The following is a 24,380-nucleotide window of genomic DNA, read 5'->3' on the forward strand; positions in this document are numbered from 1 at the left end:
ATTGTATGAAATTTCTCTCCAACTTGACTGACTTCAAACACCACCAAATATGAGCTAAGTTGAGCTGATTTGATTTGAACCTCAGATATGATCAGACTTGATTTTCTTGTGGGAGTAACCATCCAGCTGAGTCTGGGTTGTGATAATAATTGCCATGTATGAGGAGAGAGCATGCATTTATAAAGTACAGTCGATCAAGTTCACTTTTCTCGGCTTCCTCATGTTACGAAGGAATGAGTGGAGATAATGCGTCCACGTGTCGAATCCACGTTCGAAAGAGGAAGATGAGGTCCTCATCCGCGACGCATAAGAAGAAAACTTCTCTCAGTTGGAAAACTTCGCGTCTTCGCGAGCTTACGCGCGCGGGGAACCTGACCCATCCACACGCGAGTACAAATGCCAATACGGAGTGCGCGTGCAAGACCGAGATTTCTGCAGGTGGGGCACACCTTTCAGATCTTCTGTTCCAAAAAGTAGCCCTTTTGACGTCTCAGGTGGGCCACACTATACAAGAAAAATCATAACCTAAATTTTGGACCTACAAATAAACAGAAAAATAGAGAAAGAAGCAACGGTCTATATTCAATTCAAAAACAAATCTCCATATTGGTGCCTGTCATCTTCCTGTTTTAGATATTTTCATTCATCCATTGTGTAATTCATCAGATCAATGGTCTCGATTACTAAAAAGTGGGGCTTACTTTTCACAATCAAAAGTGCGGTATATTGTGCAAAGACGCTATCCGCGTACACTCCACACAGAGAGAGAGAGAGAGAGAGCGCCTAGGATAAGGTGTAGGTATTGCCTCGGTCGCGACACACTCCAGCGTGTCTCGCCGCCCACGGGCCCACACGCTATGTGAACCAATGATCGGAACCGTCCATGTTATGCATCCTATTTAATATGGCCCATCGTAATTAAATATACTGAACGGTGATTGAGATCAGTACTATCAGTAGATGAAATATTAAAAACATTAAAAAAAATAAAAATCAATGGCTCGAATTCAAATCTGAATAATGAAAGGTTAAGATCATCACTGAAGTGTTAATACAAGAAAATGTCTTATTGTAGTAGCGACAAAAATATGGACGGTTCAAATGGATAGAACCATCTGAACAAGAGGACGCGACATACGGTGGACTTTCAGTCGCGATAAAGGCAAAACGAACTCGAGGATAAGAGACTTGTGGTGCGCTCGTGCTCCAAACACTCCCAATTACAAGCATTTTGGCCCGCAACCATCTCAGCCCTCGAATCAATTCCATCTCCCATCCAACGGTTCTCATTCGCTCAAAGTAACTCCTGCAGTATATTGCAGCCTCCTTCCCAACCATTCATTTCCTTCAACTAAAGAAACGCTACAGGTGAGAGAGAGAAAGATGGCTTCTCTGACGATTGGATTCGGGCCGGCAGCAACGGGTAGAGTATTCGCAGCGACAGCGGCGAAGAGCAGCGGCGGCAGCAGTGAGGAAAAGGGCATTCTGGATTGGATTCTGGGAGGATTGCAGAAAGAAGATCAGCTTCTGGAGACGGACCCAATCTTGAAAAAGGCGGAAGAGAAGAACGGCCGCAACGGTAAGACAACGTCCGTTTCTGTCCCACCTAGCAAGAAGAAGGCCGGCGGTTTTGGGGGTCTCTTCGCCAAGAATTGACCGGTTGTGGGTCAGTTTCCGGCAGACTATCGATGGCTCCATTGCTCTCTCTTTATTTGAAATGTCAAGCTCTGTTTGTTGGGTTTCATCTTCTCTTCTTACTGTGTAGTTCTTGAAGTTCTGAATTTTACTTCTGTTTCGAAAAATATGGATTCTTTTTCGTGAAACTCTATATTTCTGAACGATTCACGACTCGTCCGAGTCGACTCAGTCTCGGTCCAGACCCAGTTCAGCACCTCGAGTCATTGTTGAGAATAGAAGGTGACTTACAGACTCGGCTGAGAGTCAGGCCGAGTCACTGCTGAGTCGAAACTCAGCTCAGGATCGAATGAGTCGGTCAGTGACCCTAGTAATAAAAACCATTTGCTCCTCCTATACAAATGATCAAGATGATAATAATGCCTGCCTCCAATGACAAGAACAGGTCTGCAATCAATGGATTGTGTGGGCCCGAGCTGTAGCCTGGCCCACTTCTTAGTAGGGCATGGGCTGTAGTTATTGTATCATAAGGAGGCCTGTAAAATAACTGCATTGGGCTTAGGCCTGTTAGAGTATGTAAATTTGAAAGTGAAACTATGCAAGTAGTATGTACTCTCGTGGGCCTATCCCAAAATTAGTCGGCGGTGACGATGAGTCAGGCGGACTCATGGTATCGAATGCGAATAAAACCATCGGTGATACGGCCTGACCCGAGCGCAAGGATTGTCAATGAGACTGTCAGGCATCCTAATCTAGCCCATGAAATGTTGTCTTGGTCTGAAGATTTGGGCTCGAATATTTTCTGGCCTGCAAAACAAAAAATCCGGAATTGGAACCTGGTCTATTGGGACCACATCCAGGCCCATTTTATGATTGTTGTGGACTAAACTAGGACTTGGATTTTTGTCCCAGTTAATAGACAAGCTAGGTGCGGATTCGAATTTGAGGCCCACTAAATAGAGAGGTGGGCTAAAGCTGGCCCGCTTTACTTAGACCTAGCCCATAATCAATCCATCCAAGCTAACGGTCATCTCAAGTTGTAATCTGCCTATCGATGGAGTGTTTGCTATTAATGTAGGTAAGAACTTTTAATTCCATGTTATGTTACCTGGCATGAACACCAAACACATGGTACTTGCGCTTGCAATAACGGCTCACTGCCGGCCGTGTAGTCATCAGCAATCCGATTTGATAATATTCATTATAAAGAACTTCATTTTTTTTTCTTTAAAAAACAAGCTAAAATATAAGACAGCTACTCCCTTAAAAGTCATGTAGCATAGCATGAAGTCTATTTGGGAGAGAGAAATCTGGCACATGTTGTTAGCTTGAGTCTTTGGAAATGACGTGGACAAGTGAGACTCGACATTACTAGTGTACGTTCGACACAAATGATCCACACTCAATTATAATTTATAACTTACATATTGATCAGGTTCAGGTTGGGTCGGGCAACCCGAGACCTCAACCCGATCCCAACCCAAGTTTTATGGGGTTGGTGTTTGTATAGCCCAAGCTTAAGATCGGACCCGAAATATCCTACTCGAGCCCAACCCAATGTCAGGTCGGTCACGGGTCGGTCGGGTTGAACCCGCCCAACTGTTAGCCCTATGACTAATAGCTAGGCTTGGGCATGGCTAGAGCTTGGGAATGGCTTAGTTATTGCTAAGGCTTGGGAATAGCTTGTGGCTTGAAGGTCATCCATGCCTTATCAAGTTGCTAGTCTTAGTGGGGTATCTACACCTAATTATACGAGTTTTTGCTCATTTTATAGGATTACATTGGTGAGTAATATATGGGTGGTGCTAGGTGCATGCATGCATTCAAGTGCACAAGGCTCACATGACTCAACGTATATATGATCTACTTGAAAATTTAGGAAATGCTTATGGACTAATCTTGTGATTTATACCATTCATTAAGTATTTTTGTAGCAGGGAAACACATCTAATTTTTTAATGATCAACGAAGGCTTTTCAACGGTTGAAATTCAGTTTAAATCATTGATTTATTTAAAATCAATTTTGATGGATATCCAATGTTTAAGATTTGTTTATCCATCCTTTGGACTTGTATAGGTTATAAGTCTAAGGATGGTGGCTATGCAAATGCAAGGATTAAGTCAACATGAGTGTATGGATATGCGAGATCATAGACTTTAGATGAAGCTATTTGTAAGGTGGTGATGCATACTTCGTGGCTCTCTTTCAAACATTAACTCCTTACATATTGATCATAATTCATGAGAGAGAAAAGAGAGCCTTGTGGATGTTGCCATTTTAGATAGGGAGAGGGAGGGAGAGATTCTTCTATTCACTCCTTCCCTCCATTCACACACTCACATGTGTAAGGTTTACGTAGTCGACAATTCACGCCGTGCACCTATAAATTATTATAGGGATGTGTTGGAGGTTTTCTCCCCTTCTCATATTAAATGAATGGGGAAGAGAGTTTTTGCTTGGCAGATCAATGTCAAACCATGGTATTTGTTTTAGGTGACATTGACTAGATGTATGCATACACCTAATTTGAGTTTATACTTTTTAATTTGATTATATATAGATGAGAATCCACTAATCTAATTAAAATCTAAGTTTTGAAAAGTTTATATTTCTATTTTTCTTTTATTAAGCATAACATATTCAATAAATTTGAATCCGGAACCGTGACTTATGCAGTTGTGTAAACCACCTAGGCTTTGTGGGACCACCTTGTTATATTTTAATCCATTCAGTCCATTAGGTGAGAACCTGTATTTGGATGGTACAGACAAAAGATCAGCTTCAATGGGCCACACCAATGGTAAAAAAAATTAAATTGCTCATGAAACATTGAGTTTGGGATGAGACTGATTTTTGTATCTTCACTTCGTCCCAGTGAATTACATCTGATTAACAGGTTTTGATGAAAGATGCATTAGCCCTAAAAACAGATCTATGGTTGGCATCCATCTCAACCATTTTAATTGTGGATCTTGTTAATTTTTTGCATTAGATTCTAGAATCAAGGATCTAACACAATGGATGGGTGGGGATTGTCCCCACTGCATTTTATGGTGTGGTCCACTTGAGCTTTTGATCCGCCTCATTTTTAAGCTCATGTCTCATGTGTCTAGGGGTGTACATGAATCGAGCTAGCTCGGTTAGCTCACTCGACTCAGACTCGAAAAAGCTCAATTCAACTTGGTTTGTAGCTGAGTTCGAGCCGATTTTTTGAGCTCAAAAATGAGTTCGAGCCGAGTTTGAGCAGGCCCCAGCTTAACTCGACTCAGATCGAATCTGGCTCGAATCAAACTCGGATCGAGCCAGTTTAGTGACTCGTTACTTTGCCATTGATGTTGCTCACCAACTGTTTGATAAAATGACTCAACGAAATGTGGCCGGTGGTAAGGAAGGTATGTACATGAAACAAATACCATTTTTCTCTTTGTTTTTCTTAGTTTTTATGTTGCTTAGAAGATGTTTGATAAAATACTTGCGAAACCATTGCCTCGGTTTGTAAAACATTGAGATTTTAAAGTTACTGTTAAGTTGTTTGTGGATATGTCTCAATGGTGAATTGGGCTCGATTTTGGCTCGAACTCTGGCCCGAGCTGACCCAAGATACTGATCGAACCAAGCCGAACTGACCAGTCGAGCTCGAGGACCGAGCCAAGCCGAATTCAAGCTGAGGTCAGCCGGTTGCCGAGCTGAGTCGAGCTGGCCAGCTCAACTAGGTTACACTCGATGCCTGCACGTGTCTGCTTCATATTTAGGCTTGTGCTCTAAAATGATACAGAAAAATGGATGGTGGGTGTGTTATATTATGGTGGGCCCACAAAACTTTGCCGCGTCAACACACAATCAGGTCAGTGTGGTGTCACACGAGTTGGTAGATTTTAAGTATACAACTGGCGGCCCCATGGAGCTTGGGTGTTCATGTGCCTTGCATCCAAGTCGTCCATCCATTCTGAAAGCTCATTTTGGGGAAGCAGATCCAAATCTTAGGTAGACCCACTACATCAAAACGGTGGTGATTGAATACCACTATTAAAATTTTCCTGGAGCCACCGGAATGTTTATTTGTCATCCAACTTGTTATAAGGTAACAAACAAATCGACAAAGGGACCACACAAATGTCAGCTTGATCCAAAACTTTTGTGGCCCAAAAGAAGTTTTTAATAGTCAATCTGTTTCCAATGGTGTGGTCCACCTGAGATTTGGATCTACTTAATTTTCGTTAAAATGCCCTAAAAATGAGATATAAAAACGGATGGACGGCGTGGATCTAAGGTATATACTTCAAGGTAGGCCCCACAGTCAGGGATCCAGCCACCTCGGATCCACTGAAGCGGCGTACGTTCTATGCTGCAGAGGATTCAGATCCTCGGATCGAACGCTGCGTTAAGTGCCGGCGTATCTTGCGTCATCCGCAGCCGGATTATGACATAACTGTCCTTCTAACGACCTGCGTATCATCCATCACAGTCTGCCAGAGTATCAGAATCAAGGTTTCGTCTCCCGGAGATTTTACTCCGCATCCAGATTCCAGAGAGAGAGAGAGAGAGATCTCATCTGAGAAAGGGATGGATGTGATAAAGACGCAGCAGATATCATGGAGGGCTATAGAGAAGGTAATCGTGCACCCACTCGTGCTTCTTAGCATCGTTGACAACTACAACCGAATCGCCAGGGACACTCGGAAGCGAGTCATCGGCGTCCTCCTCGGCTCCTCCTTCAAAGGCACCGTCGATGTCACCAACAGCTACTCTCGTCAGTTTTCTCTTTTTCCTTCTTTTCCCTCAATTTTCACTACCAATGTCTATTCTCAACTTCTTGCAATTCATTGCCGATTTGGGTTTATAGTTAGGGTTTTGGAGATTGATTGAGATGGAATTATTAGAGGCTGGATCGATCCACTACAAAGCTTTGTATGGTAAGGCATGATCCGTCCATCATGTGCGCTCCCTCATTTTCTTTTACAAACTTAAAAATCAGGACGATCCAAAGCTCAGGTGGGCGAACAGTTGGGATGGGAATGCCCAACATTGAAAATCCTCCAGATGTTGTGTGGGTCCCACTGTTTTGCATGTGCCATCCAATTCATTGAGAAGATGTGTCCCACCACTATGAATGGTCACCCAAAAAAGCAAGATAATCCAAAACTTAGGTGGGGCACATCATTTAAAATCATGCCTAAAACCTTTAAAAGCAGGTGGGCCCTGGCACATGATCTGAGAGGTTCTAGGCATGATTTTGAATGACATGGCCTGCCTGAGTTCTGGATTGGCCTATTTTTTGTGTGCCAAGTAGAACACAACAGGGCCGTACATGATGAACGGATTAGATTCACTGTGTGCTCCACACATCATGTTGTAGGTCATGATGCAACTGGAAGGCCACATATCCCAGTGGGCAAGATCTTAAGAATCCAACCGTTTGAATTGTCTTGGTTGATGATCTGGACACGATTTGTGGTCTAATGATCAATTTGATGAGATCAACGATCAGATTACATTGTGAGGCTGAAGGGATCAATTTGATGGTCCTTATGTTTCTAGGATTTATTTTATTGGTCTTAGGGAGAGATTTTGTTATGATTTAGTAAATTTCTCTTTTGTATTTCCGTTACTTCCTTGGTGGGCCACTTTTGGGGAACCAAAACAATGTCCAAATGACGTGAAATTGGTCTTGTTTGATAATTGAGTAGCTTTCACACAAACTCAAGATCATGCAATCTGATACCGTTTGAGTGAGTTATGGCCCATTTACATATGACCCATATGATGCGTACGGGATTCAAAGGCATCTCATTTTCATAAATTAGAGCTTCCTTATTTGTTTAAAGCCTATGTGAGGCTATGATGAGAGGAGTAAAAGGTACAATGATGTAGAGGGGTTTGGGTGATCTCTAGCATTCGTCTAAATGATTGTTAGGGTTCTTCGCTACATTTTTGTTTATCTTCCTTTGATCCATTTGCTCCTCTCCTTTGAGGTTGCATCAGTTATGCTTAACCCGCAAAGTTTCGTAGTGGATCCAGCCTACTGAGATTCTTGTAGTCTGTATAGGTGCATCCCATGATTTGGAGATCCAAACTATTAATACGTTGGATTCACTGTGGATGGGAGATGCCCCCAAAGATCTCCAAGATTCTAAAAAAATTAAGACTTTGATGTGCGAACAATAAATACATGGTCAAGGGAAAAATACATCAATGTCCAGAAGAAAGGGTTATGCTTGGATGGATAGGATCTTCCAATCTAGATGAGAGTGGGGGCATCCCTCATCAATGTTGAGGATTATTAGATAAAAGGTCTAGATTTTTTAACCATGGGACACACTTGTGTGGACTGGATGCTTTAGACCCGGTCCTTCATGATGGATATCTATAAACACCCTAAAAGCTAGAGTCTTTAGTAGCAAATCCCCATATATGTTGCTCATAAAGTGTCAAGAATGGTCAATAGCGTAGACCTCTTGATTTAATCCTAGATTGCTCCGGTCAATGGAAGCCAGCAATGGTCAATCTCACATAAAAGGGATTGAAGAGGGAACGGAAAATCAGGGGATTCAAAGTAAATGGGATTGCAAGTTGCAAGGCTAACACCACTTGAAGCGCAAGGAGGCTTCCAGGCTCTTTCTCTATTATTAGGGCCTGTTTGGATTGGGGATTGCCTCAGTATTGTAATTTATGAGCATAATGATTACAAATTACACTTGTCCCCCGAAAGCATGTATATTTGCCCATCAAAAGCAGATGTCTGTTTCACCTATGTGATTAGTAGTCAGCATCCTTTTGGAAATTTTCTCGATTGGATAGATGAGGGTAACCACAATTCACTCAGCAAAAAATGTTATGGTGGTCTGCGAAGGTACTATGGAATATTTCAGGTGTTTGTATATCGCAATGGAATATTAGAATCCCAAACTGTGATTACCTGCACAGACAATGGATGACAAACAACTGCATAATTCAATCATGTGCTACTTCCAATTACATACGGATTTTGCAACATTACATTGGGTTATATCGATTACCAACCACGAACAATTGAATACTGCTATCGCAAACAGAATCCACATTGTTGAAATCTGCCAGCTTGCACACATCCAACACAGGAATGAACGACAGTCCATAGTCCGTGCTGTGGACCATAATTGTAGAAATTGCAGCAGGCCAAAACTTACAACTGATTTTAACATACAATATGGTACTTAAATGAATTAGAGGAAACTTTCTTGAGAGTGATACACTGCTGAAAAAAAAATAAATTCAATAGGCAGTAATTTCAGAGATTGACTGCTGAGAAACTAACATGCAAGACATATCTACAAGGGCCACAGCTTACCCTTGGTTAGTGTAGCTAGCAAAGGGGAAAACCATATCACAGTGAATTTCATACAATGTGGAAAAAACCTTTGTACATGGACTATATTACTCACCTTCCTGCTCTCCGGATGAACAACACTAGAATGCAATCCACCAGATATGCATACCAACCAATTTCTAACTCGAACAAGGTATTTCTCTCAACAGAAGCAAGAAACAGTGTAGTGGGAGATAGAGGGGCTTCTGCTGGAGAAGAAGCCTTCGAAGCGGAGATGGAGAGGCATTTTGCTGGAAAAGAGCCTCTCTCTTGAATTTAAACCAGATGGTGGTGTATCTTGGGTGCTGCACTGCAATTACACTTGTGATTCAAACGGTTGAGTCATCTGCAAACGAATCCCTGTGATATCCAAGAGAAGAATTCGAGCGGAAAAAAGGGGTTTTCACCTGAGTCAGTGTCAGACGAAAACAGCAGTGGATATCAATATTTTATTCCTTTTCTGCAAACTCTCATAAATAGCAATAATTGCGATTGTACTTTCAATTACTGTCGTAATCCTCAATCCAAACAATTCCTTAGTGATTTCTTATTAAAAAATCCAAAACTCAAAGCTAGTTACACTCCAAGAAAAAGCGTAGTTCTAAAACTCCCGCAGCTATACTATAACTCTTGAGATTATTGTATCATTCACAACTAATCGTCAAGCAACGCCATTCAAAAGCTCCTAATCACCCAACTAGTAAATTAAAGAAATGACCAAACTTCCCCCAATCTGACCAAAATCCCTTATGGCAGAAATTGTCAAAAAGAATTTCTAACAGCGAAGGGTGGATCTCTGGCTGGTGGAAATGCTATTCCTGCCACCTAGGGCCCTCCTGATGGTGGCCTACTATTCAAGAACTCTTGGAGGCTTCTCTCTAGGGTTTCTTTGGTGCACCCAGGTGTCCATATGTGGGCCCATGGTGCCCACAACAAAGGGGCTCTGCTGTCCTCTTGGATTAAAAATGAACATTTGCACACGACTCACTTCCAATCACCTCCTCTACTGTTCTACAATTTACAGCTATAAGGGTACGTTCTGGTGTAGCTTAGCAATCACAAGCTCTTCTGCAAATGGGTAATCAGTTTGTTTCAACCGCTTGTCGAAAAGAATGGAATTGTTATTCAGAGGCAGAAAAGCAGGATATAGATCATGCAAAGTGATTCCTCTCCAAACTGCTAATCCCCCGGCTTACTGAATCAGGATTTAAATAACAAATTTTGCAGAAACATAATTTCTAATGAAACAGATCATTATCGAATAAAATGGATCTAGATCAGTTTGGGTGCATTTGGATGCAGCATTGAATTGCATTGCAATAATTAGTCTGCGAAAGTGAAAATGACCAAGCATTGGGTTTCATATTGAGGGAATTGGCTCCAAATCGATTTCGTACTCCCAGATTGGATGTGAAAGGGATAATGTAAATGCAGCCTGAGGTTTAATTCATCGTCATGGATTCTTAGAAACATTACTACAATCTGGCCAGTACTTCTCTTGATCGAATCTCCATTTTGTTGTGCATCCACCAAACACAACCTCCACAAAAAGGAATAATTTCGAGGACATAGTTGTCATCCCACCAGGGGTGGTTTCGCTAATTTGGTGTGGTTGATAGATGCTCCATCTCAGCATAGAGAAATCAAAGGGAAAACTTTGAAACTCTTATTAACAAGAAGAAAATTGAGGGTTTCAACTCCCTTAGATGGCTCTTTAAATGAGGACAATGCCCTTTTAGAGGAAGATTGAGATCTTACAGTCTTGGAACCCTTGTTCTTATGATAATAAGATAAGTGGTTCCATAATCTCTCATGGGAAGTCTCCTTAAAGGAAGGTTTCTCCTTAATGAGGAAAATAGAAATCTTTTTAGGTCCTGTTTGGATTGGTGGAAAACAGGATTCAATGGAGGAAAGAAAACTGATTTCCTCTTGCTATGATGGTTTCCCTCATTTGCAAAATCCAAGAGGGGTGGTGAAATCAATTTTCATTTCCTCAGATTTCCTTTGAAAGGGTCATTTCCTTTTCCTCTCTAAAACTTAAGAAATGGAGATTGTCACTCTTTTTGAAAGACAACTCTTCACTTTTTAACCATTGGCCATTTCACATTTTCATTTAAATAATGTATGCTATAATAAACAGATTATCTAAGGATTCTTTTTCACATATTTCCTTTTTCATAGTTTTCCTTGTGGCTTGTTTAGATTCATGGAAAGGAAAAGAAACATTGTTTACCATGAAATTAACTTTCCATTGTTTATCAAGCCCTTCTTTATGGAATTTGTGGGAAACCTCATTTATCTTTATTAAAAATAAGCAAATTTATCTTCCCACCTTCACCCCTAAGAACAGCATTTTCCTACAATGGAAGGAAAATGTGTTTCTCAACAGTTAAACCCAAATATGCAACCATCCATCTTCAATTGCCTCACATGTGCCACATGTGCCAATGTGCTAGATGAGCCATCTTCCATCTCTCATTATGCCCCACACGTGCCACTATGCCACATGTGTCAATGTCCCACCATCCATCTTCCCTTGCACCCTCCACGTGCAAAGCATCCCATATGTGTTAATGTGTCAAATCTACTTCCATCCATCTTCTCTTGCACCGCACATGTGCTAATATGCCACATGTACCACCATTCATCTTCTCTTGCACCACACATGTGCCAAACACTCCACATGCACCTATGTGCCACATGTACCATTGTCCATCTTCAATCGCTCCAAACATGCAACATGTGCCAATGTTGTCAATGTGCATAAGTTAGACTGAGGTCTTGGTATCGATTCCCTAGCGGGGGTGGCTAACAGAGGAGTGTGTACTGACAGTGGGGTGTACTAACAAACTAACAAAAAAAATAAAAATGTGCACAAGTTATGCCATCTAGCTTCAAGTGCCCATATGTCAAATGTGCCACAATTCAGCTTCAAGCGCTTCACATGTGCCACAATTCAGCTTCAAAAACCCATGTATACTGTGTATGCCATGTGAATTGTCCATCTTCAAGCATCCCACATGTGCCACATGTCCTCATCTGGCATATGCCATTAACTACCTTGAAAATTTTCCCAATAATTTATATTTTTTTTTGTTTTGCCAAACAACAAATTTGAAAATAGATCTTAAATTTGTAGGAAGATCTAGTTGAAAGGCAGATGAGGAAAACAATGTTTCTAGTTGAAAAGCAGATGAGGAAAAGAATGTTTCCTTTCCCACGGTTTCTTGGAAATAGGGTTTCCCGAGAAACATTATTTCGTTTCCCATGCTTTCCACGAATCCAAACAGGCCCTAGACGTGACGTTTTCCTTTCCTCACCTGCTTTTTGGTTTCCACCAATCCACACATGCCCTTAGGATTATATATGGAGAAATTATTAAAATTCTTTGGATTTCACTCGCCTCAAAAAATGTGGGAGAACAAGTCCATGTTATCTCGGTCATTACTGTTGACTTACGTGACGTGGAAGATTGATTATTGCTGTTGACAGCTTCATGATTGTCAATTTCCAGTGCCTTTTGAAGAAGATGACAAGGATCCCAGCATCTGGTTTCTTGACCACAACTACCATGAGTCAATGCTTGCCATGTTCAAAAGAATAAATGGTATTACTCATTATGTTCTGTGTTTACTTCCCATGGCTATTTATTCATCTTACTTGAAATATCTGGTATCTGTTTTCTTTCTCTAACTAAATTGACTTACCATGTTTCAGCCAAAGAACATGTTGTTGGTTGGTATAGCACAGGTCCGAAACTGCGGGAGAATGACCTGGATGTTCACGGATTGTTTCATGAGTAAGATCACAAAACTTCAGTTGTTGGTTTAAAAAATGTTATTCTGAGTCTTCATCCAGCATTATCTTGGCTTCTTTGGCGCTTTATTTTTTCTTCCTTGTATGCTGCCTGGTTTCCTTTCTAGTCCATTTGTAGACACGTCTCTCTTAGGTAATTCCAGTGGTCCATGTCTAGCTGCATCCATGAATCATTAGTCGAGTATGTCAATTGTAAATGGAGCAAAGCTGCAGATGTTGTTTAGGCAGCAAGTGCTGCAGCAAGTTGTTTTTTTATTCCTTACGGGGAAGATTTCGACGATTTTGTCTGCCTTTGGCTTAGAGTGCAGTTACCAGGATGGTCAGAATGATGTTGGTCTTCAGTTTGTGGCCTGTTTTTTTGAAAAATGTTTTTTTTTTTTTTCAAGGTTAAGATTTTAGTAATGAAGAAAAAACTCAGAAAACAGAACAGAAAGCACTCCTAGGTACAACAGATTAGCACCTCCTATCTACAAAGGAGAAGTAGACGTTCTGAGCTCCTGCTTTGGCAAGGGCGTCAGCCCAATCGTTTACATCCCTATTGACTATGGAGGATACAACATTTGGTTTCTGGTTAAGTCCACTGGCTCCTCAATGCTCATTGCCAGCTTCTAGGGACACATTCCGGATGTCGTCCAAGCCACAGCATTGGCAGAATCTCCCTTGTATTTTAAAAATGTTGTGTCCGAGGACTTTAACGTCCCATAGCTGGTCTCTGGTTGGGGTGCAACTTAGGTGGGTTGGGTTGGTTTGAGGGTCAACCCAAGCCTGACCAACCTCACAAGGACCCAGCCTGCAACCAAACAAATTCCAACCCAAGGTTCCCAACATGAACCCAAGTGAAATTCCTCCATCGCCAATCCTAAACTGATCTACCCTACCCAACCCCACACAAATACATGTGATTCCTTACCTGAATTCTCAACCTGATCTCAAATCAGGTTGGAAATTTCCAACCATAACCCAACCCAAGGACCTCGACACATACTCAGCCCTAGTCTCTGGTCATGGTCCATACTGGATCGTGTCCCTCATTTTTGTTTCTAGTCCCATCTTTTTTAGCGCCAAAAAAGCTCATGAATGTCAAATATCAAAGGACTATTTTCATATCAGTTAGTCAGTTACCTATCTTATCTCAGCATATCGGTTCAATTTCTTGGTGATTTTCTATTATCTGTACGAGTCAATTAATTGAAATAAACTGCTATGCATTTAGTCTCAGTCTTTTGAAATGTTGTTTTGCAATTCAAACTGTAATCTTAACCTCAATATTATGTTGCAGGTATGTTCCTAATCCTGTGTTGGTCATTATTGACGTCCAACCTAAAGAACTGGGAATACCTTCCAAAGCTTACTATACTGTTGAAGAAGTCAAAGAGGTGAGGAAATCCAGTGTTCATATATAGATGTTGCATGTGCTTCTTTAGATTTTCTAAGGAACTTATCAAATATATTAATGGAAAAGTCTTCTTGTGTTGTATGCTTGTTGTGGTTTGAGAAGCAAACGTAGGTTTAAAGTGTCAAAGGTTGGCTATAAGATATTGATACTATGATATCTTGATATTATCAATAATATTGATACCATGCAATATCTCATATTGTGTGATAACTTGATTTTATTGATAATATCAATACTGTGCTATATCTCGTATCGTGCGATATCTTGAGATTGTCGATCTATAAATTACACCGTATATCTGTATTACTGACCCAGTGATACTGATATTATCAGTATATTATTGATATATTGCCAATATCAGGAACACTGTTTGGAATTGACAACTATTGATATTTCAAAACCATTACTGGATATGAGCCTTTATCAACTGCAAGTTTTTTTTCCCCTCCAAATATGTAATTTAGCTGTTCAAACAGTGCAAAGATCTAATAAGTACCTTTATTTTTCTTTCTTATAGACATTTGACAGGATGGCTATACTCATAACTAAACCCATGTAACATATGTCAACCCAATTCAACTTGGATAGATTCTTGTTGCATTAGTGTCTCTGTTTTGTTCCTCGTCTTGTTGATATATTGTTATGCACACTGGAATCTGACACACTAAGTTAAGTCTTTATAATTGGTAACAGAATGCTACTCAGAAAAGCCAGAAGGTGTTCGTCCATGTGCATTCAGAAATTGCCGCTCATGAAGTTGAGGAAATTGGTATGCTTACACTTTGCACGAGTGGACACTGCTAGACATTCTGTGCAACTTCCTACACATAATCCGCAGTCTGACGATAGTGTAAACTTATTCTGGTTTCGCTTTTGCTTGGATAATCTTATTCCGTTATAATGATATATAAGAGTGCTTGATATATTGCCACCCAAAGACCACTAATTTGCATTTTGGTTTAGGAGTGGAGCACTTGCTCAGAGATGTTAAGGATACAACAATTAACACCCTTGCTACAGAGGTGATGTTTCTTGACAGAGCTGGTTATGGTCTTCCCACTATTGTCAAGTTCATATCAAGCAAGAGGGAGGGAGGGATGTGTATGTGATGCTGACCATCAGATCGTTACCCGATGTTAGGCATATGGTCCAAAAATAGGCCCATCCATAATTTAGGTGGGCCACACGATCACGAATAGTGTACAGGGGGATGCCCACCCTCCAAACCGTTTCCCTTGGTGTTGTCAACCTGAATCACGAATGGACCTGATTTTTGGTCCCCAGACCTAACTTTGGGTGAGGCATATGATGATGGGAGTGGATATCAAATACATATCATGGTTGGCCCTGCAAAACGTCAATGGCGGGCGCCCCTCTCCCAATTGTTTCAAAAAAAGAAAAATAAAAAGAATCATGGATCAGCCTGATTTGCCCTGGGCCTAACATGTGATGATACATCCAATGGTCAGATCACGGTGGGGCTCACCAGAGCCAGCCCCCATTTGCTCACTTGAAGGGTCTCCTGTAGTCCTCTCTCTCCCTCCCTCCCTCCCTCCCCCTCTAAATAAATCATATATTTTGCCCTGTCCAGGTTATTGGCAAACTTTCAGCCTTGAAGGGGCTAGACGCCCGTCTCAGAGAGATACGTGGGTATCTAGACCTTGTAATTGATGGAAAGCTTCCATTAAATCATGAGATTCTGTACCATTTACAGGTACTGCAAATTTCTTAAGTCTATGTCAGAATTCCTTGAACTTAGGTACTTGAGTTGTGACTTTTTAGGCTGTGTTTGGACGTTTGAATTGAATTGTAATAAGTCAATTTTATAATGTGGAAATGGCCAAACTGAAACTAGCCCAACTACATTCATAGTGATGAGCTGGCCCTCAAAAGCGATTGTGATCATTTCAAGTCTGACATTGAGGCATTGTATTACAACAACATCACTTTGAATGAACCTGATTCCACCTCCATTTTGGTCCTTTCTTTTGTATTTAATTTAATGAACATGTATTTAATTTAATTCACCCATTATGGCCCGTATCATGACAGTAATGGCAGTAGCTATTACGGCCACCATTACCATTATGATTCCTACCTTCAATTGAAGTTATGGCACTCGATAGAGTGGAATGGAGGAAAGGGATTCATGTAGCCGACACCAATCAGTTGAGATAAGGCTTAGATGATGATGATAAAATTTCTGCTCATCAATTAAAGAAAAAGAAGCTGAAGAAAGTTTTCCTATACAGTACTGAATTGTTGAAAATTTATGTCAACTGGTTTAATGTTCCATGCATGTAGTTCTCACATTTTTCCTTTCCCTTTCTTGCTGCTTGTGTGTGAAGTATTCTGAAGCTACACCAACTGCACTGCAGTCGCTTGACTTATTTTCTTCGCTTGTTAGGCTGTGTTTCCCAGAATTGATTCTTATGAAATTCTTTCTTGCAGGACATGTTCAATCTACTTCCGAATCTCAATGTGGGTGAATTAATCAAGGCCTTTTCAGGTAAAGCTGTTGTATCTTTCTTGATGTATTTCATTGCATCTGTGATTCTGTTGGTAACCATTAAATGTAATCCATTGACCTATTGCAGTGAAAACCAATGATATGATGCTGGTCATTTACCTTTCTTCTCTCATTCGGAGCGTAATTGCACTCCACAACCTCATAAACAACAAGGTAATCTGCTCTTTCAAGAAATCATTGCCATGAACGTCATCAATTTACGGTGTATTGATTTAGTGAATATGGGATTCCAGTCTAGATACGATCAAAATGGGTAGTGCTATAAATTCATAAGAACTTTTCTTAGTGCAAAGACGCATGCAATAAAGTTTCTGTACATTTGCCTGCAGGGCACATAGGTACGGGATCCAATCCATCCATCAGGTTGGTTCCAATCTTTTACAGGTTTTCTCAAAAATAAATCTGGTCCACTCAAGCATGTGGGGGCCAATATTGGAAACTGGTGGATGGGAGAAAACTTCAGCCAAGCTTTTCGGAGCGTACATTTGTTTTGAAACTGTGGCCCACCTGATCAGTGGATTAACGTGATTAACGGACCAGTGGATCAATATAGTGCTGCCGTTCAGATGGATGGATTGGATGTTAGACCTATTGTGCCATGCTGTCACGTGCAGCATGTACATGAGCTTTAGTGCACACGCGTGTAGGCTTAGCAAAGCACAATCTATAGTTTGTTGAAGAGATCAGTCTCTCCACATTCCTCTTTTCAACCTCTGGCTGTTTCCACGTGAATAGCTACTTTCAAGAATAGCCATCTGAATTGGCCAAGGATGAGGTTCTTTCCCACATTGCTCTGGGGATTCTATTCCCTCCCTTGATTAATGCATCTCTATTAAAAGTGGAAGCCCCTCTGAATCGGCATGTGCACAAGGCCCAGGTCCGTCTGGTAGGCTTATCCATGGATATCCCATGGTCGGAAAGTCGGGCTGGTCAGGTCATCAGTAGGCCACACAAAAGAACTGGTGTGAGGTTAGCAAACATGCCACCACTTGATGGCTCCATCAGTTTGTTTCAGGCCATGGAAAAAGCCAAGTGGGGTCGAGTTGATTTATAGTCTGGATCTTGCACACGTGCCAGTGTTCCAGTTCATGGTCGAATGTGCATTTTATAAGTGTGCCATATCATGGTGAGGATAACCACTTCTGACCTCAGAAAGTTTGTTTTCAGATGTTGAACAAAGAACATGAGAAAGCTGAAGATGCAAAGCTGACAGCCATACCCGCTGAAGCTGGATGTTAGGTTTGGTCCCACCATGCACTGTATTTCAACCATCAGGGGTCGAGTTGGGGCACCTTTGCTAATGCAGATCTGTCTTCTCATCTGAGAGTTTTGTATGCTGTGGGGTTTATCAGTTTGTGATGAGATCCCATTTACTTTTGATATTGATCATCTTTCCTTCCTATGTAAAGAATAACTAACCCACATGGGCCCATCTGCAGTTGATTGTTTAATGTTTGATGATCATTTTTGGAAGATGGATGGCTGGTGTTGCATTTTGCAGTCCTTTATATGGTACAAGATACCTCTAGCCAATGATATGAAAAAACTTATAAATTACTTAGAAATTGCATACATGGCATACACATATTTCAAGTATCATGTACCAAAAACTGTGGTTATGTGATTATCTGATTACCATATTGGTGGACATTTATTTGACGGTTAAAAATGAAAAAATCCAACTGTCCTATTTCATTAAAGTGTGCAATCAGAGGTCCAAGATAGGACTATGACTGAGGGCCTGCTTGGATGCATCCTCAAAAGGGGTGTTTGACAGTGGTTTTTGCTAAACCCGGTTCTTGTGCATTTGGATGCACTTTGGCAAGCCTCATTTCACTACCTGCTTGGCAAACTAAAAAGCTGACCCTAAAAAAGAGTTTACTGAAAAGGCAGGCGTGAAAACCTCTTTTGGGGAAACAACCATTTTCTGAAGTACATGACTTTTTACCATTGTTTATGCTGAAATTTGATTGATCTTGCCTCACCTCCTGCTAGCCGGAATACCTATGGTTTAATGGAGAACAAGAGACGACACTGGGGGCATCGGTTAAGGCTGGGAACCCTCTGATGCCTAAGTCAAGATAGGTCCGCTTGAGAGGCCTGTATTAGAGTCAGACTCTATCTTCAAGAATATCCTCGAGTCTGGCCGCTCGGCTCATCTGTATCGTATATTTGTTTTACCCTCATTTTACCCATGACAACTATTATTTTTTAGGGCGTGTTTGGTTGTGCCAAATTCATTATATTTCATGATTAATCAGTCTAATTTGGTTCAAATTTTCATTATATTTCACGAAAATTTGGTGCAACCAAATGCAAATCCATTTCTGATAAGAAATGTAAGTTGACTTTGTAGCTGTGAGTTGGATGAACAGGACTTTGAGAGCAGTTATGGTTAGCTTGTAACATGGGATTTCTGTTTAAGTAACCCATAATCAATGCCCAAATAGGGAGGTGAGATCCACTACAAAGCTATGTAGGTTAAGCTTAACCTACAATGTGATGTGTGGGGTCCATCCTGATGTTTTCATGAAATCTAATCCATCCATCATGTTTGCACACTCATGTTCTCTAAGACAACCATGTATCATGCCAATCCAAAATACAAGTGGGCCACACCATAGGGAGCATTGGGGATGCAGATGTGCACTACTAGAAATGGTGTAGTGATTTTTAGAGGTTTTAAGCATGATTTTAAATGGCGTGGTGCACCTGTCTTACTTTTTTTTTTTAGACTTTTGTGTAATCGCCCATGTTTCTGTACACCACATTCTGAGTTCTTTATTAGCCACTCGGCTACTTTGATGTCGTTTATTAATTCTCTATCTGGACTTTTTTTAGTGAGCCAAAAGTCCACCTTTGGACCGTTAAAAGGAGAAACGAAAAACCAGTCCACATGCAACTCGCAAACGTCCTCTAATTGGATGGACAGGATTGCACAGTCAATGTTATTGATGGGCTGTGGCCACCCATACGGTTAAGCCCCATCTGAGCAGTTCGGATCCATGGACATTGCTGAGTCTGATACTTTTCAAAAAGAGAAATGATCAGTTACAGTGGTTACATGTGAATTTTCACGTACAACCATTTCTTCTCCACAAACCAAACGCATGCTAGAATATTCAATTGGTGAAAGAGGTGGACCATACCAAGATCAGAGACTGCAGATTCACTCATCGAATGAAACACTACACCAAAATTAACGGATAGCCTATAGTATGACTGATGTAGAGCGGGTCGTGGACAGTTTCATGGCCGAGATGGACCAGAAAAGGCCTGATCGGAGACGGAGATGATCCGGACCGTCAGAACTTAAAATGCACGTATCTCGCAAACTGGAATGAGCTATCGGATGTACTATATATGATTTTGGGGTAGGACAAGCTACTTTAACCACCCAACCATGCTATGCCATGTTGCCCATACTGAATTTGCGAAATACTTTCAAATCGACGGTCAAATTCCTATACGGGCTTTAGGAGTTGTGCCCAACACGAAAAGTTCTTAGAATAGTTAGGGAAACGTCAATGATTCAGCCAAATAGGATACTTACTATTTTTGGCCGAAAATCCTGCCCACTAGTAGAGACCACGACCATCTATAAATAGTAAGTTTATTATTTATAGTACGTCGCAATTTATAGGAGTTTTAGTTGTAATTTGATTCCAAAACTTCTCCCTAGGTTCGTAGCCTTATTTAAAAGAGTTGTAATCTCGTATTTCATAAATTTATTTTGAATATTTTATTATTATTTCTATTTTCTTTTCTTCTTGGATTGAAGGTTTCTCTATAAGGAATCCAGAGAAGTTCTTTGCATTCGGAACAGTTATCCCCCCGAGGAAGAAGGTGCTCAACCTCACGTCCTTCCCTGCATCAATGACTTAGTGTGCTAGTTTGATGGTGCTTGATATAGTGCTTCTCATCTTTTGCACGGATCAAATATTCTATGCTTGTGATACTGTGCCGGAAAGAATGGTTGTATGTGAAAGCCAGCAGCTGGATATAATCAATTTATCTTTTTAAAACATACCGAAATGTGGAATTTCTTTCTCATATTGTGTTTAGCGTGTTCGGACAGTAGACCAGATTACAATTCTATATAGAGAGGGAGATGAGACAGCATCATATCTAGTTATCTCCTGAGATCTGTTGAGATACATTTGCTTGAATATACATTAGATGGTGATTAATAGAATATGTGCAAGCTTTCCACAATGTAGTCTCTACATTAACATGATGTAAATCCCATATTGATAAATTGATAGAAATTAGGAAATTCAATTTCATAGAGCAAGTGGTTGAAGAGAGAAGGAAAATCAAGCAAATTTTAAGGAACAGAGGGAAATCTTCTCTAAAACCCACCCAAGGAGGAGAAGAGGGGGATTGGAGAAGCTTGCTCTCAAACCTCACTTTTCTTTGACACAATTTTTAGAACTTTAAAAATTAATTATAATTGAAGAGAGAAAGGATTAATACTACTTGTGAAAAAAATTTCTCATTAATCTTGACATTAGTGTTTTAATCTGAAGTAGGACGTTGATACATTCCTAGCATGGTTGGACCAAAAGAAGGTGAACCATAAATTGGCCATAACTTTTGATCCGGGTATCATTATGAGGCATGCAACCTATCAATATTTATTTTAAGGGTCATCCAGGGTGAACCGACACACATAATGGGTCGCGTCTGTTCGTTTCGTTAGATAATGCGTGCTTTCAGCTCAAAAATGAAATTTTAGAGAAGAATTGTTTTTTTTAGTACTTATGATTTTTGTAGTATTTCCTTATTTTTAGAGTTTTAGAATTTTCTTCTTTTTAATATATATATATATATATAGCTTGTAATCATTCTAGGACTCTTGTAGCAAAAGTCTATTTGAAATTTAGAAATCAGGCTTTAGAAGTGTTTTACTAAAATTAAGACTTTTATTAAAGTTAGAATTTTATTAGTTTTGGAAATTATGAATTTTGGTTTATTTTTTTCTTTATTAATAATGTAATTGAAACGCATACACATTAGACAATTATTAATTAATAAATTTTGAAATTTTTTTTATTTTTTTGTGGATTTAAAAAATACATTGTGGATTCTCATTATTTCCATCGTGTTGCCCACTTGTGATTTTTGGATCTGCTTATTTTTTAAATTGATGGACAAAGTAGATTTCACGTGAACATCACAGCACGCCCATTAACCTTCCATTGGCTAGGGGCATGGTCAATTCCTAGTCTAAAGGGGAGACAAACCATGATGTTCAGTTCGTAAGTGAAAAATTATAGTGAATAAAAAAAGTGGAGGAAAAAAAATAATCATATATATCTTTGTATAGGAATACAACGTATTTAAAGAAAATAAAATGGAATCAAATCCCTAATTGAGAGCAAATATGAAAATATAATAAGAAATAAGAATAAAAGAAAAAAAAAATACAATTAGACGTTATAATGTTGCCTAATACTCTCCTTCAAGTTGGTGTATGACGATAAGTAATGCCTAACTTGCCGATATAGAGATAAAAATGCTCCTGTCCAAATGGTTTGGAAAATATGCATGTGTAGAATATGCCAGAAAATATTTGTTTCCGATAGTATGGCAATCAATATCAATATGCTCGGTGCATTCATAGAAAATGAGATTATTGGCAATGTGAAGAGCGACTTGATTATCACAATGAAAACTTATGGGTTGAAAATGTTAAAACTTGAGATATTAAATGAGCCTTGAGCCAACTAAATTCAAATATAACATTGGTCATAGCACAATATTCAACCCCATTAGCTGATCATAAAGCAGTGAATTTTTTTTCCAATAAATTATAATATGGCAAGCATAGTGAAATATTTAATAGTCGAGCATAGTGTCTTGGCACACGAGGCCCTATCGAGGTCAAAATAGGCGGAGAGTAGAAGAGAGTTATCAAAAAAATAATAAATCATTTTTCCATAGAAGACTTTTTTTCCTACAGTTACACTCAGACCCACACACTCTCACCGGAGTAGGTTTTCACCACGATGGGTACTCGAACCCATGACCTTGTGTTAATAACTCTCAAATAGCTGCATCCTAGTGGGGTTGGTGAGGTGCATTGATGAATTCAGGGCAATTCACACAATAGGTGTGCCAAGGAATATCAAAACAAATGAATGGCAAGAAAAAAAAAAATCGTAACCATCTTTCTTGGTACGTGGCCCACCCGAAGATTGAAATTATCTCATCTTTTAGATAGAGAATCTAAGCATTATTTCTTACCTCATGGAAAGCTCAGATCTCATACATGCATTTCATATTCTGCACGTGTGCCAACATGAGGATGTATATAGTCTCTCTGTGCGTGAAATTTACAACAAGGTTGAAGGTATTGTCCAAATGTATCGCCCGAAATATACATGGTCTGACTCGCTCGATCCGGTCCGAGCAGCAGGCTCATCTGACTCAGTTTCAATAAATGATAAGTGGTTATATGAAAAAAGCCGATTTATATATATAGTTCTGGCGCAGCATGCCCAGCCCAACCACTTGAAAATTGGGGTCGAACCCCAATCCAACCTTATTTTAACAAACGTAATACGGTTTCAGATACTTTTGGCTCATCCCGTCTCCGTACACACCGTGTTTGAGTTCTTTATTAGCCATTTGCCGACTTTGATATGTTTTCTAATTCTCTGTCTAGACTTTCAGTAGTGACACAAAAAGCCCCTTTTGGACTATTAAAAGAAATAATGAGAAACTATTCCATATTGAACTGGCCAAAGTCCTTCAATTGGATGGCTAGGATTGTTCAATAACAGAGATTGTTAGGCTATGACCACCGTTGGTAACCCCAGCCTCAGATGAACAGCCATCTGATGGACCACTGCTTGATTTCGAGATACTTAGGTGGGGACAATCGGCACATGAAAAATATTCATACTCCCTTCATGCAGGGGTAAGCCATATGGGGTCCATGAGAAATCCACTCCACCCATTAGTTTTGCAAGCTCAAAACAGAAAAGGAATCAACATATAGGCAGATCCAAATCTCAGGTGGGCCACACCATAGAAAACAATGAGAATGAAAAATGACCACCAGTGAAACCTTCCCGGAGACCTGATCATGATGTTTATATGTCATCCAAGCCGTTCATGAGCTTATTCTCACCGAGATGACTTGAAAATGCAAATATTAGCCTGATCTAAAAAATTCCATTGTCATTGTTTCTAGTCATGTGGGCCACCTGAGTTTTGGATCTGCCTCATTTTTTATAATGATGGACGGAGTGGATTTCTCACGAATATCTTGGTGGACCTGTTGACATCTTGTTGGCTAGGATCAGAGTCAATTCACGGCCCAAAGGGAAGAAACCATGATGTTCAGTCGGTAAGAAAATCAGGCAGATCTAAGTTATTGGTTGTGCCATAACCGTACACTGAATCATACCATCAGCATACAAAGTGATCGTGATGATGAGGCCCATCCCATGAATAGATCAGATATTCTACACAAATGGTTGTAACAGCTACTTACACCTCAAGTAGCTTATCTTGGGTTTTGACTTATTGAGCAGATAAGCAAGTTTGGTAGAAGGCATACTTATCCACAAATATGTAGAAAATTACGTTTGGTTTTCAGCTAAAAAAATATATATGTTTAGTTTTCAACATCACATAAATACTTAT

General features: G+C 40.1%; 2 protein-coding genes across 3 annotated transcripts; both read left to right on the forward strand.

The window, feature by feature from the left end:
• The first annotated feature begins 1,175 nt into the window (after window positions 1-1,175).
• Window positions 1,176-1,877, forward strand: LOC131252612 (uncharacterized). Its single transcript, XM_058253240.1, has one exon. It carries the CDS (start codon window positions 1,384-1,386, stop codon window positions 1,654-1,656), a length of 273 nt encoding a protein of 90 aa, XP_058109223.1. The 5' UTR covers window positions 1,176-1,383; the 3' UTR covers window positions 1,657-1,877.
• A 4,133-nt stretch (window positions 1,878-6,010) lies between these two features.
• LOC131252613 (26S proteasome non-ATPase regulatory subunit 7 homolog A-like) lies at window positions 6,011-18,197 on the forward strand. Of its 2 annotated transcripts, XM_058253242.1 has the most exons (11): window positions 6,249-6,387; window positions 9,153-9,393; window positions 12,497-12,589; window positions 12,700-12,781; window positions 14,078-14,174; window positions 14,888-14,963; window positions 15,158-15,216; window positions 15,786-15,908; window positions 16,646-16,703; window positions 16,792-16,877; window positions 17,892-18,197. In XM_058253242.1, coding segments are annotated over exons 2-11 (747 nt in total). In that variant the 5' UTR covers window positions 6,249-6,387; window positions 9,153-9,392; the 3' UTR covers window positions 17,964-18,197. The 2 variants fall into 2 exon arrangements, with proteins under 2 accessions (XP_058109224.1, XP_058109225.1); XM_058253241.1 differs by lacking the exon at window positions 9,153-9,393 and having other exon boundaries at window positions 6,011-6,387.
• Window positions 18,198-24,380: the final 6,183 nt, after the last annotated feature.

Source organism: Magnolia sinica, chromosome 8 (assembly GCF_029962835.1).
Source record: "Magnolia sinica isolate HGM2019 chromosome 8, MsV1, whole genome shotgun sequence".
NCBI classification, from domain to species: Eukaryota; Viridiplantae; Streptophyta; class Magnoliopsida; order Magnoliales; family Magnoliaceae; genus Magnolia; species Magnolia sinica.

Bases quoted from the DNA above. Each gene is read 5' to 3' on its own strand.
- LOC131252612 (XM_058253240.1), top strand. From the start codon at position 1,384: ATGGCTTCTCTGACGATTGGATTCGGGCCGGCAGCAACGGGTAGAGTA.
- LOC131252613 (XM_058253241.1), top strand. From the start codon at position 6,201: ATGGATGTGATAAAGACGCAGCAGATATCATGGAGGGCTATAGAGAAG. The intron at 12,782-14,077 runs GTAAGATCACAA...ATTATGTTGCAG, and splicing joins GTTCACGGATTGTTTCATGA to GTATGTTCCTAATCCTGTGT. The intron at 14,175-14,887 runs GTGAGGAAATCC...AATTGGTAACAG, and splicing joins CTGTTGAAGAAGTCAAAGAG to AATGCTACTCAGAAAAGCCA.